Consider the following 24,059-nt stretch of genomic DNA (forward strand, 5'->3'; position numbering starts at 1 on the left):
TCTGCCAAGTCTTCACAGTATCATGCGTCACTGTGCAGTTATCAAATTTATTGGGCACTGTGACTAACTTCCCCGAAGTGGTACTCACTGCATGGGAAGATGCATCCAGAGGCCAATGACTGAAGCAGTGTTGGAGAAAGATGTAAAGCTTCTATTGAACAAAGGATTGTATTGCATCCCTGAGAAGACAAATGAAGGTAATAAACACTTCGAGAAGCAGGTTGGAAGTAGACCATTAATGGCTACGCAGCATTTTTATCACACTCAACTCCTTTTACATGCCCTCTTAATCGTCTGTTTTGTTTGTGGAGCATTTTCATTGATTTTTAACGCATAAAGCAGTAACAGCATCTCAACAGGTTACACAGAACACTATCTGCATTTTAGTAAATAAAAAGTATTATATGCACAGATAAAAGGAGTGACGTTCATGTGCAGTTCTTCAGGACACATTACTCACTAAGTTATTTTTTATATCTTGAATCTTTAAAGGGGATGAGGTTCAAGGGGGTAAAATAGGTGTCCAATAAATGCTTTCCATTGCATTAGATCAGCAGATAATTTAGGATAATCTCTGTACATTTGTATACATATCTCCTCAGCCACAGACAACACCCATGTGGACACCGGTCCATTTTTTTAGTTAACTGCTAAAAGTTCGGGGGGTGCTTAGGTGTATTGGAGGGTCTCAGCTCTAAACATTCACAAGAACACGTTCCACCAACTTATCACTAACCAATCAGATACGCTTCTTAGGAACAGCATATGCAAGGCTCAGTGGAATTCAGTCTCCCTCCCAGTAGCTATATTTCTATGTTCATCTCCTGTTCAAACCAATAGAGTAGTTGGGAGCCAGAATATACTGACCCTGGTCTGGAACTTCAAAACCGTCTTCCTCATAATGACACTGCATCACCCACCTCCTCACGCTAAGGCTGTTAGCAGTATGCAGTTGTTTATATGTTGTGTGAGGCAGTTGGTGCGTACAGCACAGACAGAGATATAAACATTGAAGGGGGATCTTCAACATAGACACAGCTGTTCTTCCTGATAATGACAATGGTAGGCCTTGCCAGAAAACAAGAGATTTCTACATTATTTACTGTGTATTTGTCCGTGTTTAGCATAAGTCGTTGGGTAGCAGTGTGTGATGTTCATTTCCAAGTATCTGAATGTATTACTTTCCCTAGCAATTCCACTGTCAGCTATATTGCTTCCAGAGTAGGTTTCAAGGAACACACTTGGACCACAAGTGATAAATCTTTATCTTCACATCTGACAGTGTTCAGAATGACCCACCATTTCTGCTAGGTCAGCCAAATATTCCAGCGTATCACCTACATACAAGATGTCATCCGCTTATAGAGAGCCTTCAGATCTATGACTGTATAAGTCTATTCATCTATATAACAGTTTCTCCCTTAGCTCACATGTTAGAGGCTCAATCACCAGCGTGAACAGCAGGGAGATGAGGACAATGAGCAGACCTGCCTCTTTCGAATTCACATTCTCCTAAGATCACGTTGTTTGCTCTGAACTTTAAGAGTCGCCTTGTGTATAATGACACTACTGTTTTGCTCTTCCGTCGACGCTTAGTGGATCACAAATGGCAGTTGCACCCAGAGGTGGCGCAAGGTCGTTTCCGCAAATGGGGAGAAGCTTGGCTCAGTCTGTTTGCCACCGCAGAGAGTGCGCAATGACAGCACTTCTTCACATTGGAGTTTCTGCCTGGGGTAGGACTTAGAACTTTTATATGCCTTCCAGCCAATACATCTTCTGCCATGAATTCTGAAAGAGTTCAAGACCAACTGGGCTCAAGTCATCCTAGTGACCCCGGATTGTGCGCGGAGAGAATGATATCCAGAGTTCCAGGGCATGAGCATTTGTCCTCCGATCAGGCTGCCTCTGAGGGAGGACCTGCAAAAAGACAGGGTTCTTCACTCGAGCTTTTGCAATTTCCACCTTCATGCTTGGAGATTGAACAGACACAGCTGAATACTTTGACCTTACTCCGGAGGTGGTTGATGTCATCTTGGCAGCCAGTCGTCTCCCAGCAAAAACTGTATACACCTCTATATGCATGTAATTGAGACAGATTTTTGGCTTGGTACGGCCTGTAGCAGAAAGACCCTCTTCAGGCAAAGTTATCTGATGTTTTATTATTCCATGGCTGGCAAGTTAAAGTGTAACTTTAGACCTTTTTATGCTTGCCGGATCAGCCCTCATTATTTAAGTCACCAGTTGTGATGTGGTTTTTTGGAAGACCAACAGCATCTGTTTCCTTCCTTTCCCTCTGTCATGCCCTAGTGAGACCTTGACTTGGTTCTCACATATTTGATGTTTGATCTCTGAGGCACTTCACAGTTGTCCCTTGAGACTTCTCACTCTCAATACCATTTTCTCTCTCTCTGAATGGATCCCCATTGATAATCATAGGCACTGAATGGCGTAGCAAGCCTTTCCCTACAAACTGCTGTGGAAGAGAAAAAAGATGATCCATAAAAAAAGCTAACCAAAGAGATTCCTCAGGGAAGCCTGCCCTACTTGTGCATCTGTTCTCGCATCCGAGTCCAAACAATAGTGTTTGATAAAGTGTGAAATGATTTCCACGTAGCTGCTATGCATTTTCAGTAATGGGAGTATTCCTCATCAAAGCAGCTGTAGCTGCTTTCCTTCTAGTGGAATGAGCTTTTGGTCTACCGGACAGAACTTTATTTGCTTTCTGATAGCATAACGGAATGCAAGAAACTATCCACCCGGATATAGATTGTTTAGGCATAGCTAAACCTATACGTACAGGGCCATAGTTTACTAAAAAAAAAAATGATTAGGCTTGCATATGTCTTTTGTTTTGTCTAGGTAAAAATTTAGTACCCATGTAACATCTAAAGTGTGGAGAGTTCCTTCTACTGGAGTGGAAGGGTGCTGAAAGAAAGTAGAAACCGTAATGGACTGATTAATATGAAAATCCAAAACAACTTTGGGTAAGAATTTCTGATGAGTCCTCAGAACAACCTTCCTGTTACGGAACACTGTATATGGTTCTTGAGAACATGAAGCTTGAATCTCACTAACTTAATGTACTGACCTGATAGCAACTTGGAAAGCAGCCTTCCCAGAAAGGTGTTGTAATGAGGCTTTATGAATGGCCTCAGAAGGAGATACCCCGAGACATTGAGAGTATTATGTTCAGTTCCCAAGGGGGAGGAACGGCTTATTGGAGGGAAAACTGTCTTCACATAGTTGGATCAAAGCTCTTGTCAGAACACTAGATACAGAGAAAGCTGAACATGTTGATGGACGTTTAGCCTTTTTGAGAATGTTCATGCATTCCTGTGGTACATTTAAATGTCTATATTGTAGGAGCTCAGGAGCCATGCTGTCAAACTCAGAGAAGAGATTGAGATGAACCATCTGACCTCTGAATTTTCATGAGAAGGTCTGGTCTGTACAGCAGCTTCATGTGTGGATGCTCCAACATGTGGAGTAGGTCTGTGAACCACCATTGTTGGGGCCACTCCGGAGCTATCAAAAACATTCTGGCCTTCGAGTAAGACAGCTTGATGGTTACTGATGGAATTAGGGGAATCGGAGGAAAAGCGTAGAGTAATTTGCCGGACCACTCGCTCCATAGGGCATTCCTCAATGTCCCTGTTGGTAGTGCCTCGAGGTGAAGATGCAGATGTTTTGAACAACGTTGTGTAGAACCCACTTGTGATTGGGGAGTCTGCTTGAACATTCTGTACCCTCGGAAGATGCGTTAGTGATTCTCAGGTCCCTGGCTAGCAACCAATTCCATATTGTTTTGGCTTTCAGTGGCAAGGCTCTGGTACTTGTCCCTTCTTGCTTGTTCAGATAGTACGTTGTTGTTGTAAGATGGTAGGAAAGACTTCAACGCCAAACGAACGGCTTGTAGTTCTAGGAGGTTGATATAAGTAATTTCCTTTTGGACCATGTTCCCTGAATATGAAGGTGATCTATGTGTGCTCCCCAACCCAAAAGAGAGGCATCAATCAGTATTGTCTGAAAGGGGACATCCTGATGGAATAGTATCCCTTGAAGTAGATTTTTTGGCTTGCACCACCATTTGAAGGATTGCCTCACTTTGAGGGAAAGTGTGAATTTGTCTTTCCATTTGCCTTAGTTTTGGCTCCACTGGTCTTCTAGATACTCTTGTAGTAGTCTCAGGTGCAGAAGGGCAGTTAAAGTCAGAAAAATGCAAGGGGCCATTGATAGTAGAAGAATTGACATTTTTCTCACCATTGAATGAAAGACATTTCAGGTGTGTGGATAAGTCTGTCCTCCAAAGGATAGACTTTTGCTTTTATAGTGTTGCTCCTAAATAATGAAGCAACTGAACTAGAGATGAAGTTGATTTCTGATGATTGACATGAAGATGTAGTCGACTGAGAATATAGTTATTTGATAATGATGCTGTCCCTTTTTAGGCACAGCATCATTTTTGCCCGTTGTTGCATTGACACATTGATAAGGCATTCTTCTAGTTATGGATAGACAAATATTCTGAGCTTCCTGAGATGTGCGGTGACCACTGCCATGCACTTCAAACAAGTTGTGGGAGATGGTTTGAGGCTAAAAGGAAGAACAAAGAAAGTACACATCCTGAAGATCTGTGGACAAGAGCCAGTCTCCTTGATGGATTTGAGGATAAATTTGATGGAATGCTAGCATTTTGAATGTTTCTCTCCGTATCTATTTGTTTGCGACTTTCAGATCTAGAATGGATCTGAACTCGTTTTTGGGACCTTTCTTTTTCACCAAGAAATAACAGGAATAAATCCCCATATGAGCTCCACCGCATACTTCTGCAGAGTGATGTTCACTTCTGATCTCAACATTTATTGATGTTGATTAGATGATTTTGGTGCAATGTTTGGTGGAGGACTGGTGAATCTGAGACAGTAACCATTGTGTACAGTATTCAGAACCCAGGCATCATTTGTGAGGATTTCTACTGTGTTAGATATTGTGAAATATGTCCCCCTGCCGGAGTGTGCAACAGGAGAAGGTGAGGCTCATTGTTTGGAGCCTCTAGGAGACTTTCCTGCTTGGACAGATGTTTGGCTTGCTCTTCCCTTTGGTTGATGCCTTTGGTGCTGCTGGGAAGGTCTTTGCTGTTGGTGGTGTCTATGCAACCACTGAGGGATTTCAACCCTCTGTGGATAGAAACGCCTTTTGTAAGGCTTGTAAGTGTACTTTTGTTGTTACTTACTATTCACCAGACAAAGCGCCTTCAAGGTCTCCATCTCAGTCGTCATTCGAGTCATTACATTATGTGTAGGACTCCCAAAACAGAGTATGACCAGAGAAAAGAAGATTAAGTATTCTCTGCTGAGATTCCTGCTTGAGTGCTGTAATGTGATGCCAAGAATGTCTTCTAAGGGGCCAGTCCTTCACAGCCGTGGGCTGCAAGCAAAGATGAATGGGCAGCAGCGTTAATCACTTGGTTCAAGACCATCATGCCTTTATTCAAGATTTCAATGGAGTCTCTTGGGAGGTCTTCAACAAACCACTGCAGGGACTCCCATAAGGATCTTTCATACCTACCTAGCAGGGCAGATGCCACTTTCATGTCTGTGGCAGCTGTGCTACACACCTTGTGTCCGACTGAATCTGATTTCTAGAAACATGGTTTTGTTTATAATAGGAGTGCTCCAGGATCCCAGCACAGAGGCAGGACTATGATTTCAAAGAAGCTTCTGCAGAAGTAGGATTGCAAATAAGTAACTTTTCTGATATTTCCATTCAGCCTGCCCAGGGTTCAGCCTAGAAAACATTTGCAAGGAATATGTATCATTTGATAGTACTCGAACCAATGAAGCACTGCTTGGCGATGAGCCTTCACTGCCCTTTTACCTGCATTAACCCCTTTGAACCTATATCAATCACCCTATCTCTGACCCAAGATGATTTTGCAGTGTGAGCCTCTTCTAGATTACCTTTACTTTTAGATGTTTACTGTTTAACCTGCACTCCTGTGATGCATTCCTTGTGACCTCACATATTATATCACTGGTGACGTATGAATTGTGTGACAGTGCAAGTTGCACTTAAGTCGGTTACGTATAACTGGTGAATTTCAGTGTTTTTATTTTAAAATGGTATTTTATTTATTATTAGAAGACCTAAAAACAACTCTACTTTAACCTTTGGTGGGGGGGGGGGGGTGTATATAGTATGATGACTTGGACTCCAACCAGAGTCAACCATATGGAGATGGGAATGGGGAAGCACTTTATGATGAGTGCAATTGCACATGGGCTTACAAGATGGAAGATGCAGGGCTCAAAAAAATCTACACAACCACTCACAATGGCAAGTCAGTTTTTATGAGGTCAAGGTATTTATTAAAACTACTTGACCCTTCTGGCGAGTGTACAAAGAACAGTTGTTCTGTTCAGACATTCAGAAACTGAATTAGCAATTAGGATGCCTTTCAATTTTTTCTTGTCACATTTACTCTGTGTTCAGAGACAGAGGTCAAACGTCAGTTTCTCTTCTTGCAATGCAAATACTTTTCCATGTGACTGCAGAGTGTAGGAAAGTACCATCTTGCCTGGCATGTTACCCCCATATTTCACTGTATTTATGTTGGTTTAGTTTATGTGTCACTGGGACCCTGCCAGGCAGGTCCCCAGTGCTCATAAGTATGTGCCCTGTATGTGTTCCCTGTGTGATGCCTAACTGTCTCACTGAGGCTCTGCTAACCAGAACCTCAGTGGTTATGCTCTCTGCTTTCCAAATTTGTCACGAACAGGCTAGTGACTAAATTTACCAATTCACATTGGCATACTGGTACACCCATATAATTCCCTAGTATATGGTACGGAGGTACCCAGGGTATTGGGGTTCCAGGAGATCCCTATAGGCTGCAGCATTTCTTTTGCCACCCATAGGGAGCTCTGACAAATCTTACACAGGCCTGCCAGTGCAGCCTGAGTGAAATAACGTCCACGTTATTTCACAGCCATTTACCACTGCACTTAAGTAACTTATAAGTCACCTATATGTCTAACCTTCACCTGGTGAAGGTTGGGTGCAAAGTTACTTAGTGTGTGGGCACCCTGGCACTAGCCAAGCTGCCCCCACATCCTTCAGGGCAAATTCCCCGGACTTTGTGAGTGCGGGGACACCATTACACGTGTGCACTATACATAGGTCACTACCTATGTATAGCGTCACAATGGTAACTCCGAACATGGCCATGTAACATGTCTAAGATCATGGAATTGTCACCCCAATACCATTCTGGTATTGGGGGGGACAATTCCATGATCCCCCGGGTATCTAGCACAGTACCCGGGTACTGCCAAACTGCCTTTCCAGGGTCTCCACTGCAGCTGCTGCCCACCCCTCAGACAGGTTTCTGCCCTCCTGGGGTCCAGGCAGCCCTGGCCCAGGAAGGCAGAACAAAGGACTTCCTCTGAGAGAGGGTGTAACACCCTCTCCCTTTGGAAATAGGTGTGAGGGCTGGGGAGGAGTAGCCTCCCCAGCCTCTGGAAATGCTTTGATGGGCACAGATGGTGCCCATCTCTGCATAAGCCAGTCTACACCGGTTCAGAGATCCCCCAGCCCTGCTCTGGCCCGAAACTGGACAAAGGAAAGGGGAGTGACCACTCCCCTGACCTGCACCTCCCAGGGGAGGTGCCCAGAGCTCCTCCAGTGTGTCCCAGACCTCTGCCATCTTGGAAACAATGGTGTTGGGGGCACACTGGACTGCTCTGAGTGGCCAGTGCCAGCAGTTGACGTCAGAGGCTCCTTCTGATAGGCTCTTACCTCTCTTGGTAGCCAATCCTCCTAACCTGGTAGCCAAACCTCCTTTCTGGCTATTTAGGGTCTCTGCTTTGGGGAATTCTTTAGATAACGAATGCAAGAGCTCACCAGAGTTTCTCTGCATCTCCCTCTTCACCTTCTACCAAAGGATCGACCGCTGACTGCTCAGAACGCCTGCAAAACCGCAACAAAGTAGCCAGACGACTACTAGCAACATTGTAGCGCCTCATCCTGCCGGCTTTCTCGACTGTTTCCATGTGGTGCATGCTCTGGGGGTCGCCTGCCTTCACCCTGCACCAGAAGCTCTGAAGAAATCTCCTGTGGGTCGACGGAATCTTCCCCCTGCTAACGCAAGCACCAAAAGACTGCATCACTGGTCCTCTGGGTCCCCTCTCATCCTGACGGGCGTGGTCCCTGGAACTCAGCAACTCTGTCCAAGTGACTCCCACAGTCCAGTGACTCATCAGTCCAAGTTTGGTGGAGGTAAGTCCTTGCCTCCCCACGCTAGACTGCATTGCTGGGTACCACGTGATTTGCAGCTGCTCTGGCTCCTGTGTACTCTTCCAGGATTTCCTTTGTGCACAGCCAAGCCTGGGTCCCGACACTCTATCCTGCAGTGCACAACCTTCTGAGTTGTCCTCCGGCGTCGTGGGACTCCCTTTTGTGACTTCACGTGGACTCCGGTTCACTTTTCTTCTAAGTGCCTGTTCAGGTACTTTTGCGTGTGCTGCCTGCTTCTGTGAGGGCTCCCTGAGTTGCTGGGCGCCCCCTCTGTCTCCTCCTCCAAGTGGCGACATCCTGGTCCCTCCTGAGCCACAGCAGCACCCAAAAACCTCTACCGCGACCCTTGCAGCTAGCAAGGCTTGTTTGCGGTCTTTCTGCTTGGGAACACCTCTGCAAGCTTCATCGCGACGTGGGACATCCATCCTCCAAAGGGGAAGTTCCTAGTCCTCTTCTTTCTTGCAGAACTCCAAGCTTCTTCCAACCGGTGGCAGCTTCCTTGCACCCTCAGCTGGCATTTCCTGGGCTCCTGCCCACTCTCGACACTGTCGCGACTATTGGACTTGGTCCCCTTGTCTTACAGGTACTCAGGTCCAGAAATCCACTGTTGTTGCATTGCTGGTGTTTGTTCTTCCTGCAGAATCCCCCTATCACGACTTCTGTGCTCTCTGGGGGTAGTAGGTGCACTTTACACCTACCTTTCAGGGTCTTGGGGTGGGCTATTTTTCTAACCCTCACTGTTTTCTTACAGTCCCAGTGACCCTCTACAAGCTCACATCGGTTTGGGGTCCATTCGTGGTTCGCATTCCACTTTTGGAGTATATGATTTGTGTTGCCCCTATACCTATGTGCTCCTATTGCAATCTATTGTAATTCTACACTGTTTGCATTACTTTTCTTGCTATTACTTACCTAATTTTGTTTTGTGTACATATATCTTGTGTATATAACTTATCCTCATACTGAGGGTACTCACTGAGATACTTTTGGCATATTGTCATAAAAATAAAGTACCTTTATTTTTAGTAACTCTTGTGTATTGTGTTTTCTTATGATATTGAGCATATGACACCAGTGGTATAGTAGGAGCTTTACATGTCTCCTAGTTCAGCCTAAGTTGCTTTGCCATAGCTACCTTCTATCAGTCTAAGCTGCTAGAAACACCTCTTCTACCCTAATAAGGGATAACTGGACCTGGCACAAGGTGTAAGTACCTCTGGTACCCACTACAAGCCAGGCCAGCCTCCTACACAGAGTTCCAGGATTTTGTAAGGTGAACTGTCTAACCTGTGTGAAATGAAAGGCTGTGGGTATCAGTTCTTTTATATGACTAAGTCAACTTAACAAACATTTCGAAATCTATTTCAGTAGTTGTGAAAGACGATTTTTTTGTACTTGTGTGATGAAAAAAATATTTTAATAGGATGAAAAAAAGTGAGAACACTTTACTTGGTGATGTGCAAATGATAAATATTTTTTCTGAAACCTAACTTTCACAGATTGTTAACACACTACATAGTTTTATCAGTAAAGCTGCAAGTTAGTGGGAAGGTTTTTGGACATTTCTCGGAACTTTGTCTGTAAAAGACAGTGCGCTACCACATCATGCTTTAGTAATATACGTATTAAAAGTCAGTGTTTAAACATAAACTGAGAAACACTCCTGCCCTGATGGCAAAGCTATTAGTAAACTAAGTGGCAAGTCATGCATTAATCATGTGTACCCTATATGTGGGCTATATTTATTGTACATGGAGCAAACGTTCAGTGTATTTAATCAAATAAAAGAGGACATTTTTACAGCAGAAATGCTGAATTCGCATATTTGAAGGTGCACTCATATGTGAGAATGAAGAAAAAGGCGACTGTAAAATACAATATTTGCATAGGATCACACAATTTGAGGTCCATTTATGGGTCAAGTACATTACAGTTAGGTCGAGAAGATTGCTCAAGCTACTCGACCTGCAGGTCTAGTAATATTTTTATGATTTTTCGAGGCCTGAGTGGGTTGGAGACCTCACCCGATACTGACTTGGTTTTCCCCCTGGACCAGCAACAGAGGAAAGGACTTCTTTCACACAGTTGATTAGAAGGGATTCTGAGGTCCTTGATGGAGGTAAAAACTACTGTGCTCATGGAGGTCTTTCAGCCTGGCCAGGCACTGACTAAACCTTGCTTGCCCTTCAAAGAAGCTCTCTCTGACAACAAATTTGTTAAGCTCTTGGACTAAACCATGCTGTGGTCCCCCAGTCAACTGACAAGTCACTGAGTGCCTTAGAGGCCTAAGCGACCCAGGTTTCTTGAACTAACATTACTCCTGAAAGTTGGTGGTGCAGGCATCCACCAGCAGAGTAAATCCTAACTCCTTCCGGATTACTGCTCCTGACAAAGTCTAAACATACAAAATATTTGGCAAACAAATGTTTTCCTTGGCCAGCCTTGTCTTGAGGTCTGTCATTGCCGGTTGACTTGCTGGACTCTACACTGGTCGGTCTGATTTTGCCAGCAGTCCCAGAAGGTTCTTTGCCCCAAACTATTCAAGATGGCCGGGTTGTGTCCACGTTTGTTTTCTGTTTGGGCATAGACACACCAGACTGTCTAGGATGGGTTATGAGAACGAGCATGACAGTCCAGTGCTACATATGGATGAGATCCACAGGTTTCTCTGGTGATATCAATTGAAGCTGGGCCATAACACACTCTTTGGACCTTCATCTGAGGTCAACAATCACCCCAACACCCATGTGTCGTTCCCTTTTAGGGGATATGCCAGTGGCTTAGCATATTGACAGCGTGAGGCCCCGCCACCCGCACAAGAGGCGTTCCAGCCATTTCGATGCTAGAGCTGTGGGCCCAACAGACAAGACCAGGAAATCAGGGGCAGCATACATGACAGTCCCCTGCTTCTTCGAGAAGGACCTCAAAATCTTTTTAGTGTGCCCTTAGCAGCACACAGCCATCCCTTTGGAGGAAGGCTCACCTGCTTTTTCCAGGGTTGGCAAAGCATTCCATTCTAACAGTCAACCCTTTAGATAGTCCAATGAGGCTATAATCTGCCATACCTTTTTGACCCACTGCACCTGCCACCTATGTCAGACCAGCTTCGGAGGACCATCTATCTAATGTGCATTGAGTGATGCAGGCTGTTTTGGCCACAGAAGCTCTAAAGAGGGTAATGACCTCAGAAGTAGGAACTGGATGTTACTCCGGTGCTTCCTTGTGCCAAAGAAGGATGAAAGTCCACATCCTATTTTGGATCTTCACCCACTCAGTGCCTTCCTGTGCAAGGACAAATTGAAGATGCTCATGGTGGCCAAGGTTCTTTCTGCCCTGGATCTGCCATTGAACCTGCAGTACATCTATTTTCATATCCCTGTCCTGAAGGCCCACAGGCACTACTTCAAGGTGGGCCATGAGCATTTTCAGTTAGTAGTGCTCCCTTTCGGGCTCACCTGTGGCCCTTAGGTGTTCACAAAAGTGATGGCAGTGATTGCTGCCCATCTTCGGAGGTTGGTGGTACCAGTCTTCGCCTAATTCAACTGACTAGCTGTTGAAAGCGGGCTCACCAAGTTTGTTTTGGACCACCTCCAGACAGTGACAAACCTCTTGCTATCGGTGGAGTTCACTCAATTTTCCAAAGTCACACTTGACTCCTTTGCAGTGTTTTCCCTTCATCTGAGCCATCCTGGATGTGGTGTGGTTTCAGGCTTTTCCTTGAGAAAGAGTTTAGGATAATCTGGCTTGATCCCAATGCTTCAGCCTGTGTCCTGGGTTTTATTGAGGCTTCATGGCCCCCTAGCCTCCTGCTCACCTACCATGCCAAGTCATAAGCAGGGTCTGCAGTGTTATCTGAAATCTCAGTGGTCCCAGCACCAAGGAAACTTGTTGGATTCCATCCAAATGTTGGTGGAAGCTGCAAAAGATCTGCAGTTGTGGCTGCTAGGCTGCATTTGGACCAACAGCAGACTCCTTTCCCTTCGCCATTCAGAGTTTAGGGTAAGTGATGGATGAATCACTACTGGGTTAGTGATGCCATGTGGGAGAGGTGGTGATCAGAGGACTCTGGTCTCCAGTGGAGACCCTCCTCCTCATCATTAATTTGCTGTAGTTGCAGGCAATTTACTTAGTATTGAACGCCATCTAGCAGAGGGTAGTGCAGGTTCTTATCATGTGGTACTGCAACATGCTTGGTGGGGTAAGATCCTGGATCCTGTGCCAGCAGGCACTACGCCTCTGGAATTGGATGATTCATCAGCCGGTTCTCTGGTGGTACCCCTCTGGCAGTATCTTTAAACGCCAGGGCAGAAAAACTCAGCTGACGAGGCCTGACGGATCACAAATGGCAGTTCCACCTGTAGGTGGCCCGTGGTGTCTTCCAGCAATGGGGCTAACCCTGCCTGGATCTCTTCTACACTACACACTAGAATACAGAATGCCAATACTTTTGCATGCTGAAGTTCCCTTAAAGCTCTCTCTGAGATTCATTCCACCTTGGGTGGAGCTCAGGACTCCGAGTTCTGAAAAAGATCAAGACCGATTTGGGCCAAGTCATTCCAGTGGGTCTGGATTGGACTAGAAGGGTGTGGTATCTGTAACAACTTAGCCTGATCATCTATCCTTCCGTCAGGCTGCCGCTTCACAAGGAACTTCTGTCACAGTAGCAGGGCAGGGTGTTGCACCACTGGTCTTCGCAGTTTGCACCTCCATGTGCGGAGACTGAGCGGCCAAAGTTAGTCTCTTTTGACCTCCATTTCGAAGTTGTTGTTGCCCTTGCAGCTAGGTGCACTACCACGACATCTGTGCAGGCCTCGAAAAATCTACTCACCCACTCGCTATGACGAGTTAGATTTCATCAGGTCGAGCTATTTTTAGCACCTACTTGACTGTTCTGGTCAGTGAACTTAAGTTGGAAAGAACAGGTGTTCTGTTCATTCAAAAAGTGAATGAGCAACAAAGACACCTTTAAATCTTTCAAAATACATCAGGAATTACGAAAGTACATTTTTAGTAAATCAGAAGTGTGATGCAAACTAAGGTTTAAAAAGGAGCAAAGCAAATGAGAACGCATTATTTGGTGATGTGCAAATGACAAATGTTTGCAGAAACTCGATTTCCAAACATTGCACACTATATAGTTTTATCAGTAAAACCACATAAGTTGGAAATGTTGTGGCCATTTCAATGGAAAATCTGCTAATAGCAAATAATAATGCTTCCGTAATGTATTTATTTTAAGTGATAGATTTTAAACATGCTTTGAGAAACATTCCTGCCCTGCCCTGATGACAATGCAGTTAATAAACTAAGAGGCAAGTCTGCGGTCATGTGTATACTATACATGGCTGGATTTGTATTATATGTGGAGCAATTGTTTAGTCTATTAAATCAGACAGAAGTGTTTTTTGTACAGCTGATATGCTGAACTCACGTATTTGAAGGTGCTCTCATGTGAATTTAAATATTTGTCCAGGATCACATAAGTTGACACCAGTTTATAATTAGGTTGAGTAGATTAAGTCAGTAGATTTGCAGGTCTAGTAACATTCTTATGATTTTTCGAGGTCTACTGTGTATGCTGGGCAGGCCAAACTTTCAAATGTATTGTTAGCCAGTACTAGGGGTGCCAACCATTATAAACCTCTCCAACCACATGGAACATTTGTTGTAATATTTTAATCTTTTTTCTATATATGTGTGAAGAGTGACTACCTATTTGTGGTCCTGGTGAAAGCCTAGGTCACCCATATTAGGGACAATAGTGGCTGAAACATATTGACCTGTCACACAGACTAATAAACCTATCACTTTAGGGTTGAAAGGGTTTTCCCTTGATTTTTAATCCTATCCCTTAAGGACACTAATACAGATAGGCAGTTCCACCAGGGGGTAGTTTTTTCATTTTTTTCGCATTTTCATCACTTTGCACTCTACCTCTCACCCACACCACTGTACACATAGGATGACCATTCTCAGGAGCTCCTCCCCTGCAGGGAAGTTGTAGCCCACACCATATCATAAACAGTTTATGCTGTGAGGAGGAACACTGTAATGAAACATGCCACTTAATGAGTGAATGAGGGCTATCGTCCTAAAAACAACCACGTTATTGTAGTGCTTGAGACGGTCTTCTTTAGGATTTCTAGTATTTTTTGTGTTTGTCATCAGTGCACATATTCATGATGCATTACTATCTTGATAGATGGGTCTGCCAGGATGGGCATTTTGCCCTCTCCGCCCTGCTGCACTTTTTAGTCTGAACCATTCCACAGATCCATCACTTTGGGAGGTACTGCTTTGGTACTTATTCACAAGTTGAGAAATCTATTTTTAGAGGTCTTTATGATACGAACAGGTTACTTACCATATCAGTCATGAATATGTATGACGCACTTATCACCTGTGAGGGTATCTAGGCGCCCTGTGCACTGCATTGGTCTCAGACTGAGCTCAGTCAAAGAGCTAGGTCTTGAGCTGCTTTCTGAAGTCCTGGATGGAGGGAGAGGTCTTTAGGTGGATGGGGAGACGGTTCCAGGATCTTGCTGCCAGGTAAGAGAAGGCACGTCCTCCGTAATTGCTACTGCAAATGTGGGGTGTGCAGGTGTCTGAAGGGGTGGTGAAAGTTCAGTTTGTGGTTGAGGCTGGCTGGTCTTTGGTAATGTAGGATGTTGTAGGTGAGTGTCAGCAGCTTGAATTGGCAGCTTTTGTGTGCGGGGGATGGGAAATGAAGGTTCCTGAGGTGTGAGGATATGTAGCTCTGCCTTGGGTGGTTGAGTTTGAGCCTGGCTGCTGCGTTCTGGATGATTTAAAGTTTTTTATGAGGTGTGTGGTGGGTCCGGCATAGAGAGCGTTTCCGTAGACAAGGCGGCTGGTGACGAGGTCATGTGTGAAAGCGCCTGGTGACGAGGTCATGTGTGAAAGCGCCTGGTATCAATGGAGAGCCATTTGAAGATCTTATGTAGCAATCAGAGGATCAGGATGAGGATACTGCGTTGACTAGGTTCTTCATTTTTAATGTATTGCTGATGATGACTCCAAGGTTACAGGCATGTTCTTTCGGTGAGGTGGGGGGCCCTAGGTCCACGGGCCGCCTGGAGTCGTCCCACAGTGAGATGGTGTTGCCGAACAGCAGAACCTCGGCTTTATTGGTGTTCAGTTTGAGGTAGTTATCCCTAATCCAGTCGGTGATGTTGTTCATTCATAGATGGAAGCTGGCCTTTGCCGTGGCATGGTTTTTGAATAGTGAGAGGATTAGCTGCATTTTGTCTGCATACAAGGCGATGTTTAGCCTGTGGTCTCATACGATGTTGGCCAGGGGATGGTCATGTAGGTGTTCAAGAGTGTGGGGCAGAGGGAGGATCCATGTGGGACTCCACATATGATGGGCTTGGGTTGCAAGGTGAATGGTGGGAGGAGGGCTTTCTAGGTTAATACGGAGAGAAACATGGCGGGAGTCTATGTTGAAGGCCGCTGATAGATCGAGGAGGATGAGGGCAGCCAAATCTCCTTGTTTAAGGAGGGTTCTGATGTTGTCTGATGTTGTCTGTTGCTGTGATCAGGGCAGTCTCAGTACTGTGTTTGGATTCCAGATTGAGATGGGTCCAGGAGGTTGCGGTATTCTATGTGTGTTGTAAGTTTCTGGTTGATGGCTCTCTTGATTACTTTTGCTGGAAAGGGGAGCAGGGAGATCGGACAGTAGTTTTTGAGGTAGTTGGGAGTTGGCGGTGGGTTTCTTGAGGAGGGTTTTGACCCTCGCTTGTTTCAAGTCGTTTAGGTAGGTGGCTGAGTTGATGGATGAGTTGAAGAGGACTGTAAGTCTGCTGTTCATGCCAAGGTTGAACATGTGATGCAGACAGAGGTCTGTGGGTGATCCTGAGTGGATGGGGCTTCATGATGTCTGTGTGAGCTGATTTCATTTGTAGTTTGTTCTTTGAGGAAGAATCAGAGCCGTTGAGGAGGTTGATGGTGTCTGCTACAGTGGGCTGGGGTGCAAAGTTTCTATAGATAGTAGAGATTTTATCATGGAAGTAGGTGGCAAGGGATTCACTCAGTTCCTGGGTGGCGGATATGGTTTTCTCTTGTGCTGCTGGGTTGGCGAACTCCTTGAAGATGTTGAAGAGTTCATTTGCTGCGGTGGCTCTGGCTAGGATGCGAGTGGCTACAGCCTGTTTCTGGCACTTTTTTGTAGTTTGTAGTACCAGTAGACTGTTCTTGAAGGCGGGTTGGTCCTTGAGGAGTTTGGAACTGCACCTTTTCCTCTCTAGTTGTTTGCAGTTGTGTTTCACAGTGCACAGATCCTGCGTGCACCAGCTGGGTTGCTTGGAAGGTCTGTTTGGTTTGTAAGTTTTGATGGGGAAACGAGGCTGGCACAGTTGGCTATCCAGGAGGTGATGTTTTTGACATCTCTGTTGAGGTCCAGGGTGGTGACGGGCGTCTGGTGTGTGGAGTCTGGGTGGTGGGCATTGAGGGTGTTGGTCCATTGGTCCTCGGATATCTTGCTCCAACTATGGTGTGCAGTGGAGGGTGGTCTGGGTGCCCTGTCTGATGTGAAGAAGTAGTTGAATTGGACTATGGAGTGGTTGGTCCAGGTGATCTTAGTGGTGTGGCTGTATTTGATTCTGCTGCTCGAAGTGAAAATGGGGTCCAGTGTTTGTCAAGCCATGTGGGTGTCGTCAATAACTACCTGTCTGGGGCTGATGATTTCCATGATGTCTATGAGCTGTGCAGTGTTGGCGTCGTTTGGGTCATCTAGGTGAAAATTCAGGTCTCCGAAGAAAATTTAATGTTCAGTGTCGATGACTTGGGAGGCGATGATTTCTGAAATGGTGTGGCAAGGGGGTCTGTAGGCAAGAGTTCCTTTGATGGTGGTGTTGCTGTCAATGCAGAGTCGAAAATTGAGATGCTTCATGATTAGTGTGTTGCTGTCTGCCTAGGTTGTGCAGTGTATTGACTCCTTGTGAATTATGACGATCCCTCCACCGGGTTTGTTGTTATGGTTGCGACGGGTGATCTTGTATCTGTCCGCAGTGGTCATGGCGATGTCGGGTGCAGAGGTGTCGTTGAGCCTGGTCTCTGTGAGAAAGATACGGTCAGGTGCGAGGGTGGTGGTCTCGTTGCATGTTTGCCTAAAGAATGGACGTTGAGCAGTAGAAGTTCAGTTCATGGGTGGTTGTGGTGTCTGAGGGCGGCAGTTTGGTTGCATGCGCAGGAGAGTCGGTGAGGCAGGTGAACCGATATTACCGGCAGGTGAAAGTGACTGATGTTAACCACAGAGAGTCGCAGCAGCGGTTCTCTTTGGGAGGTCAGACGCTGAAGGTGGTAAGTTCTGCTCTGGGGTAGCAGTGAGTGGTAGGAAGCCAGGGTTCCGGGCTTGCCTTGGCACTCCCGCTGCAAGTCAGTTTCCTGAGGATATTCGAAAGGTGAGGAATCTGCAGTTTGATATAGTAGCCCCCAGACAGAGTGATAACAGAGGTAAGTAACTGGTTTGCTTACAGCTTAATAGTATATGTGGGAAGGACTGATAAAGTGACTGGAAAAAGGGGAATACTTACTACTAAATAGCAGGGGTTTAAGGAGGGTTCAATTGGGACGCTCACCCATCCACAAAAGAGTAAATTCATTGCCATACACACACTTCACGCCTAAAGTTTCTGCAGCTAAAAGAAATCCCACAACAGTAGTAAATGTACTTCAGCTCAGACCTGGAGTAAATCCAGCCATGTACATAGCCAACCACTGGTATCGCAACATTCTCCTACGTAAATATATTTTTAAAATCTAGAAAAACTCCAGTCTTTGATAGACTGTTACAGAGTGCTACTCATCCAAATGCACAAGTGGACATTTGCACCATGTGCTCTATTCTATGTTAAAGTGCTTCAAGACCTTGCAGGTAGCACAGAATCATTCAAACGTTAATGACTGCAATGAAGATTCATACAATGCAGAACTGGAGCTACAAGAAAATAACCTTCTCTTTTCCACCACTCTGGTAATATAGCAGTGCCTTTAAGGATTGGTAAGAGTTTTCTGTGTTCAGGACTATGCCCATATAGAAGGCTGATTACATCATGGCAGTCAAGACCTGTTATGTCTATTGAAGCTACTACACAAATGCAGCTGTAAATAATTGTCCTGAAAGACTTTCTTGCAGCCTGCTCTCTTAACTCAGTTAAGTAAAGCTTTTTGTTCAAGAGAATAGTTCAAAGGCGGTTTCAAAGATAAAGGGGGTGATTCTGACCCAGGCGGTCCTTGACTGCCGGGGCCAGGGTCGGCGGAAGCACCGCCAACAGGCTGGCGGTGCCCCGCAGGGCATTCTGACCGCGGCGGTTTGGCCGCGGTCAGATGCGGAAAACCGGCGGTCTTCCGCTGCCCTGGGAATCCCCCATGGCGGCGCAGCTTGCTGCGCCGCCATGGGGGATTCTGACAGCCCATACCGCCATCCTGTTCCTGGCGGTTCTCCCGCCAGGAACAGGATGGCGGTATGGGTTGTCGTGGGGCCCCCGTAAGAGGGCCCTACTTTGTATTTCAGTGTCTGCATTGCAGACACTGAAATACGCGACTGGTGCAACTGCACCCGTCGCACCTTCCCACTCCGCCGGCTCAATTCTGAGCCGGCGTCCTCGTGGGAAGGGTTTTTGCACTGGGCTGGCGGGCGGCCTTTTGGCGGTCGCCCGCCAGCCCAGTGCAAAAGCCAAAATACCCTCAGCGGTCTTGCGACCGCGGAGCGGTATTTTGGAGGGGGGAAGTCTGGCGGGCGGCCTCCGCCGCCCGCCAGACTTAGAATGACCCCCAAAATGTTGTGGAGAACAAATCCAAACTTTGTTCCTGGGGTCCCCTCCAACTTCCATATTAACCAGAGTACCTTACCCATAAGATTACACAAGCCTACTATGACAGCCAATAGCCTATGCGTACTCTATAGATAGAGCCTCCTTTGTTCTTTTTTCTTTTGAGAGAGAACTAAAATGTTTTGGACCTCTACTCAGCTGACTTTTGCATTTTATTCTTTCTTTAAGTGACAGCCATTATCCAAGCAGAAACACACCAAGTATATGATGATGTTCCAAAAAATACTACATAAATGGACAACATGCCTCTTTTGGTATGGTCTTTAAGAAAGTGATTTGGAGGACATCCACAGAGCTTGTATGAACTCTCATGCCAGAACTGGAACTGAAGAGACCAGTCTCAGGGATTCAATCTATTGAAAAGAAATGTCATTGTCTCACCTTCACTGGTAACCCTGCTTACTTTTCCATTTCAAAAGCATTTGGGTGTATGAACATTCAAATGCTAGCGAACAAATGGTTTCTTAATCTGTAGCTAAAGCTTAAAATGTTTCCTTTAATACTGCTGTGTTAGGTATACTAAGGCAAATTAGGTTGAGAAATGGAAATCATTCAAATGCATGTGAATGTATGAAAGATATCTGAATTCAACAATGCTAGTAAGAGGTAAGTAATTCTTTCATCCTAGTAGCAAAACAGAAAAATACTGCTGTATAATGAGTAGGAGTGTGTGTGTGAGGCACATATGCAACAATAGGGACAGGGAAGGACTTATGCGTGGTATTGATGTTGAATCAAGTGAGAGGCATTAGGCGATTTAAGGTAATAGGTAAAAATGTTGAATGTGCCTGGGAAGTATAGTTAAAACATGTTTTTTTTTTATTTCATAATATGGAATTTCCTTTTTCAGGTGTTAAGGCTTGCCCAGCTCATTGGCCAGGCAAAGCAGACGGCAAAGTCTTTAACTGAGCACTCTATGGAGGCATGTTCCAGCAGTTCTTTCTTGTCCTGGTTTGGATTTGGCACTTCTGATATGAACGGCTCCTACAATGGGAACGACCTGGATGAGGTGGGGCATGACAGTATTCGGAAGACTGACGAGTACCTGGAGAAGGCACTGGAGTACATGTGTCAGATCTTTAGGGTGAGATAATGATTTCCATAGGGTGCTTCTACCCAGTCACCCGCATCAAAACAAAATTTCATTCCGTAAGTCAGTGGTTCCCAACCTTTTGACTTCTGTGGACCCCCACTTTATCATTACTGGAACCCAGGGACCCCCGCTGAATCATTTTTGGAATCCGGGGACCCCCCCCCCCCCCCACTGAGTTGTAACTGTTAGATGAAGACCTAATCTGTTAATATAATTTCATTTTTCAAACAGTCACGGACCCCCTGAGGAGGCTTCGCGGACCCCCAGGGGTCCCCGGACCACAGGTTGGGAACCACTGCCGTAAGGTATACTTACTGATTTAGTATCAGAGGTGCTTTGTGTAATGTACAGCTAAAACATATTATGAGACGTACCAGTACACTAACGTTGTAACTAGTTGTATCAGTGACTAATGTAAGATTGGGTCCATACACAGATCTGGCAAACAACGCCCATCTGTCCTGTGGCTCATTGTGCTATTGCAGGATTGAAATGAATGCCTTACTTAACAAAAGCATCTGACTGTTGCTTTTGTGTGGTTGAAGTCCACATTATGCTGTTCCAAAACACCTCCTTTATGGCCCTAAATACACCCTGTGGTTGCATCATTGAATACACTTAGGCGACTCATTCCTGCCTGTCCTACATCATTCCCTTGTGAGACAGATCTGTGACCGTTTCATCAGCCTCCTGTACTTACTTGTATGTTACCCTACACCATAAGACCATGGTTATTTTTCAACAGCCCCCTTTAAATCAGTTTTTTAACTGCCCAAAATTGTTAAGAAGCAAGTTGTACGTTGTCAAAAGAAATGAGCAGCAAACTTTCTATCTGGTTTGCACAGAACTTTAAGCACTGAGATAGCTCAGTGCTTTAATGACTTCTTCAAAATCTCTCTGCAACTTATAGGTCACTGGTGTGAATCTGTGACATTCTGATTCACCCTTTAATTTTTTCCAGGGCCAATAGGAGGAGTAGAATTTAGTTTGATTGTAACTTTATGGTTTTCACTGCTACAATTCTGTACAACTATGCATAATGTGTTGATTGTAACTTTATGGTTTTCAATATTATAGTGCTGTATAACTATGCATGTCATGTCCCCGGGGACATGTTTCGGAGTAAGGCTCACATGCAGCGCCTACTTCAAACCGCTGTTTAACGCAATACTGAACAGTGCCCTTGATGTGGGCTGGGGCCGAAATCATCCCTATATATAATTGCTAGTCAACTACAGGCCCATTAATCTTCTCAACAGCTCACAAAAGATATTCAGTAAAGTTTTACTTGATAGATTACAGGAATGGCTGGCAGATAATGATACCTTTCCCTGTTACAGACGGGTTTTAGGGAGGCCGCAAGCATGATTGACCAGTTATTCCAACTCCTGATGTTATATTGGAAAGTGGTTCCACTGGGGAAGGGTTCCTGTATGTCGTATTTTTTTACCTGTGTTCCGCCTTTGACTTAGTACCCAGGCCAACTTTATGGCGGGTCCTGCAAGAGCTAGGGGTAGCCAGTTATCTAGGAGATATTATTGTGAGGATTCGTAACAACAACTATGTGCAGGTCAGGTTGGTGAGTTTACAGATCCACTTCCTGTAAGTAGAAGGGTTACGCAGGGGTGTGTATTTGTTGCCACGCTATTTTCAGTCTGTGTGAACGGCCTCATCAATTTCTTAGATCAGTGATATTGATACTACCAAATTGGTGGACATGAGGATTCCTGCCCTCATGTTTTCTGACAATACCCTCCTCCTCTCTAAGTCCCCCTTGGGCCTCCCAACAACTCTTGAATCGCTTGGAGGAATTTTGCATGGAATGGGTTTTCAAAATTATTGTGGGTAAAACTAAGTATATGATACTGAACCCGGGGTATTCTACCAGGGCAAATCCGACATTAGCAGGGACCCCCCTTGGAGAGAGTGCACACTTTCTCTTATCTTATTTACTTTATTTGAACATCGAGCGTGGCAGGCTTGCATCATGCAGCAGAGGTTAAGACTTGTGGAATTGGTAGGAGGCTTAATCAAGTTGGCACATATCTCACAGTTTCGACCAGTAAAGCGGGCCCTGCAGGTATATCGACATCAAGCCCTGGGACAGCCACCTGTGGAGCTGAGCTGTGGGGGCATTTGGATGCTTCTGTTTTATACTGAGTAGAAAATCAATTCATGCGCTTATTGGTTTGCATCCATTTTAGTACTCCCTTACTCCCCCTCAGACTAGATCTTGGTGTGAGAGCCCTATCTGTTAAGACCGGCCTACTGCCAATCCTTTATTGGAGGAGGATCTGGGCTACCCCAGAGCTCTATCCATATTGTGAAGGTCTAGAAGAATTGCTCAGCCTTGCGGGCTTATGCAGTATACCCAGGATCGAGTATGTGAAAGCTACTCTGGGAGAGATTGGGCTGGTAACTTTATGGAATACACCGTGAGAGGCAAGGCTGACATCCAAGTCAAACATTAAATCAGCCTACTGGCAGCACAGAGATTCTCTAATACATTCCCAGGCAAGTCAAGGTACTTTGACTGACAACTTCCTTACATTTTAAGATGCCTGCAATAGAGAAGACTTCTTGGATGAGATAGAGCCCCCCTCGGCTAGGCATTTATTTTTGTTATTCAGCTATGGAACTCTACCCCTCCACTCTTTCACTGCTAAGTGGGCCAAAACCCATAAAGTGGATGATTGGCAGTGTCCGGCCTGTAGTGCCCCCAAAGTGTCCCTAGAACATGTATTGTTTTTTGCCCGGCTTATAAGAATAGTAGGCGCTGCTGTATACTGCCGTTATGCCGGAATCTGGGCATTAGAGACTATAGAGTTGCATTAACGTTGTTAAAACAGATGCCAGCAAGCCACTGATCTTCACACTTATTTTTTGGCTTTGTGGAGAATTAAGGCCTCTCCCGAGAACCAACTAGCGCTGCTGTCTTGGTACGTGAGACACAATGGCTATAATTTGTATAATCAATCCCAGCCCGATTTTAGAGATCCAGAATTTGACTTATTTCTTTTAACTTTCTGTTTCCCCAAGTACCCTGACTAAATTAAATAGTATCTTAATATTTTCATGATGTATATATGACCGTACTTCAAAGGCAGTTTTATGCATTAGTTTTAGCACTGTTATTTATAGCATTTAACTATTATGTCTTATCTATATTTTATTGTTTTTTCCATGTGCTTTTATGGCCATTGAGCCAAAATAAAGGTCTTTGAACTGAACTAATATGTCTCCTTTCTCTTGAACGTTGTAAGCAGCTCAACGCAGCACAGCTGACACAGTTAATGGCGAACTTTGAGACAGTACGACATGAGAATGGAAAGAAGCAGCTCCCAGACTGTATAATGAGTGACAACAGGTTACTCCTCACTCCCTTGGGCAGGTATCAGGTAAGAACACTCTAAGCATTTTTACATTGCTGTAAGAAAGCATTGCTTCTAGCCTGGTCACTAGACGCACTGGATTTAATCCGGTTTCCTCTACAATCAACAGGGCTGGATAGGCAAACTTGTGGGTTCCTATAAAAGGAATTACATATATCTCTATATAACAACTAGGTTCAGTCTAAATAATTCAGCACAAATATGACTGCAATTCATGAACTACCACCATGTCTACATTGCTCTCCATCCTAGCTCCCTGGGTAAGCTCAGCAGTAACAGTGAAGGGCTGGAAAGGGTAAGAAGTCAGAGGCTCAGAAAAAGGAAAGCCATGTCGACTCTCTTCTATCAGTTATGTTCCTTGATGTGCTTTCCTGCCTAGTTATCTCAATTGCATTCCACACATGTTCTTGTCCCCGTCACTCTTTGATG

At 45.1% G+C, this 24,059-nt stretch overlaps 1 protein-coding gene across 4 annotated transcripts in view; it reads left to right on the forward strand.

Moving 5' to 3' along the window:
* SMPD4 (sphingomyelin phosphodiesterase 4) overlaps nucleotides 1–24,059 on the forward strand; it is a 277,112-nt gene that overhangs the window by 229,840 nt on the left and 23,213 nt on the right. For all 4 annotated transcript variants that reach the window (XM_069215134.1, XM_069215137.1, XM_069215136.1 and 1 more), the window contains 2 exons: nucleotides 19,996–20,229; nucleotides 23,505–23,636. In XM_069215134.1, the coding sequence (XP_069071235.1) occupies nucleotides 19,996–20,229; nucleotides 23,505–23,636 (366 nt within the window). The remainder of the gene's footprint in view (nucleotides 1–19,995; nucleotides 20,230–23,504; nucleotides 23,637–24,059) is intronic.

This window comes from Pleurodeles waltl, chromosome 11, assembly GCF_031143425.1.
Source record: "Pleurodeles waltl isolate 20211129_DDA chromosome 11, aPleWal1.hap1.20221129, whole genome shotgun sequence".
In the NCBI taxonomy this organism is placed as follows: Eukaryota; Metazoa; Chordata; class Amphibia; order Caudata; family Salamandridae; genus Pleurodeles; species Pleurodeles waltl.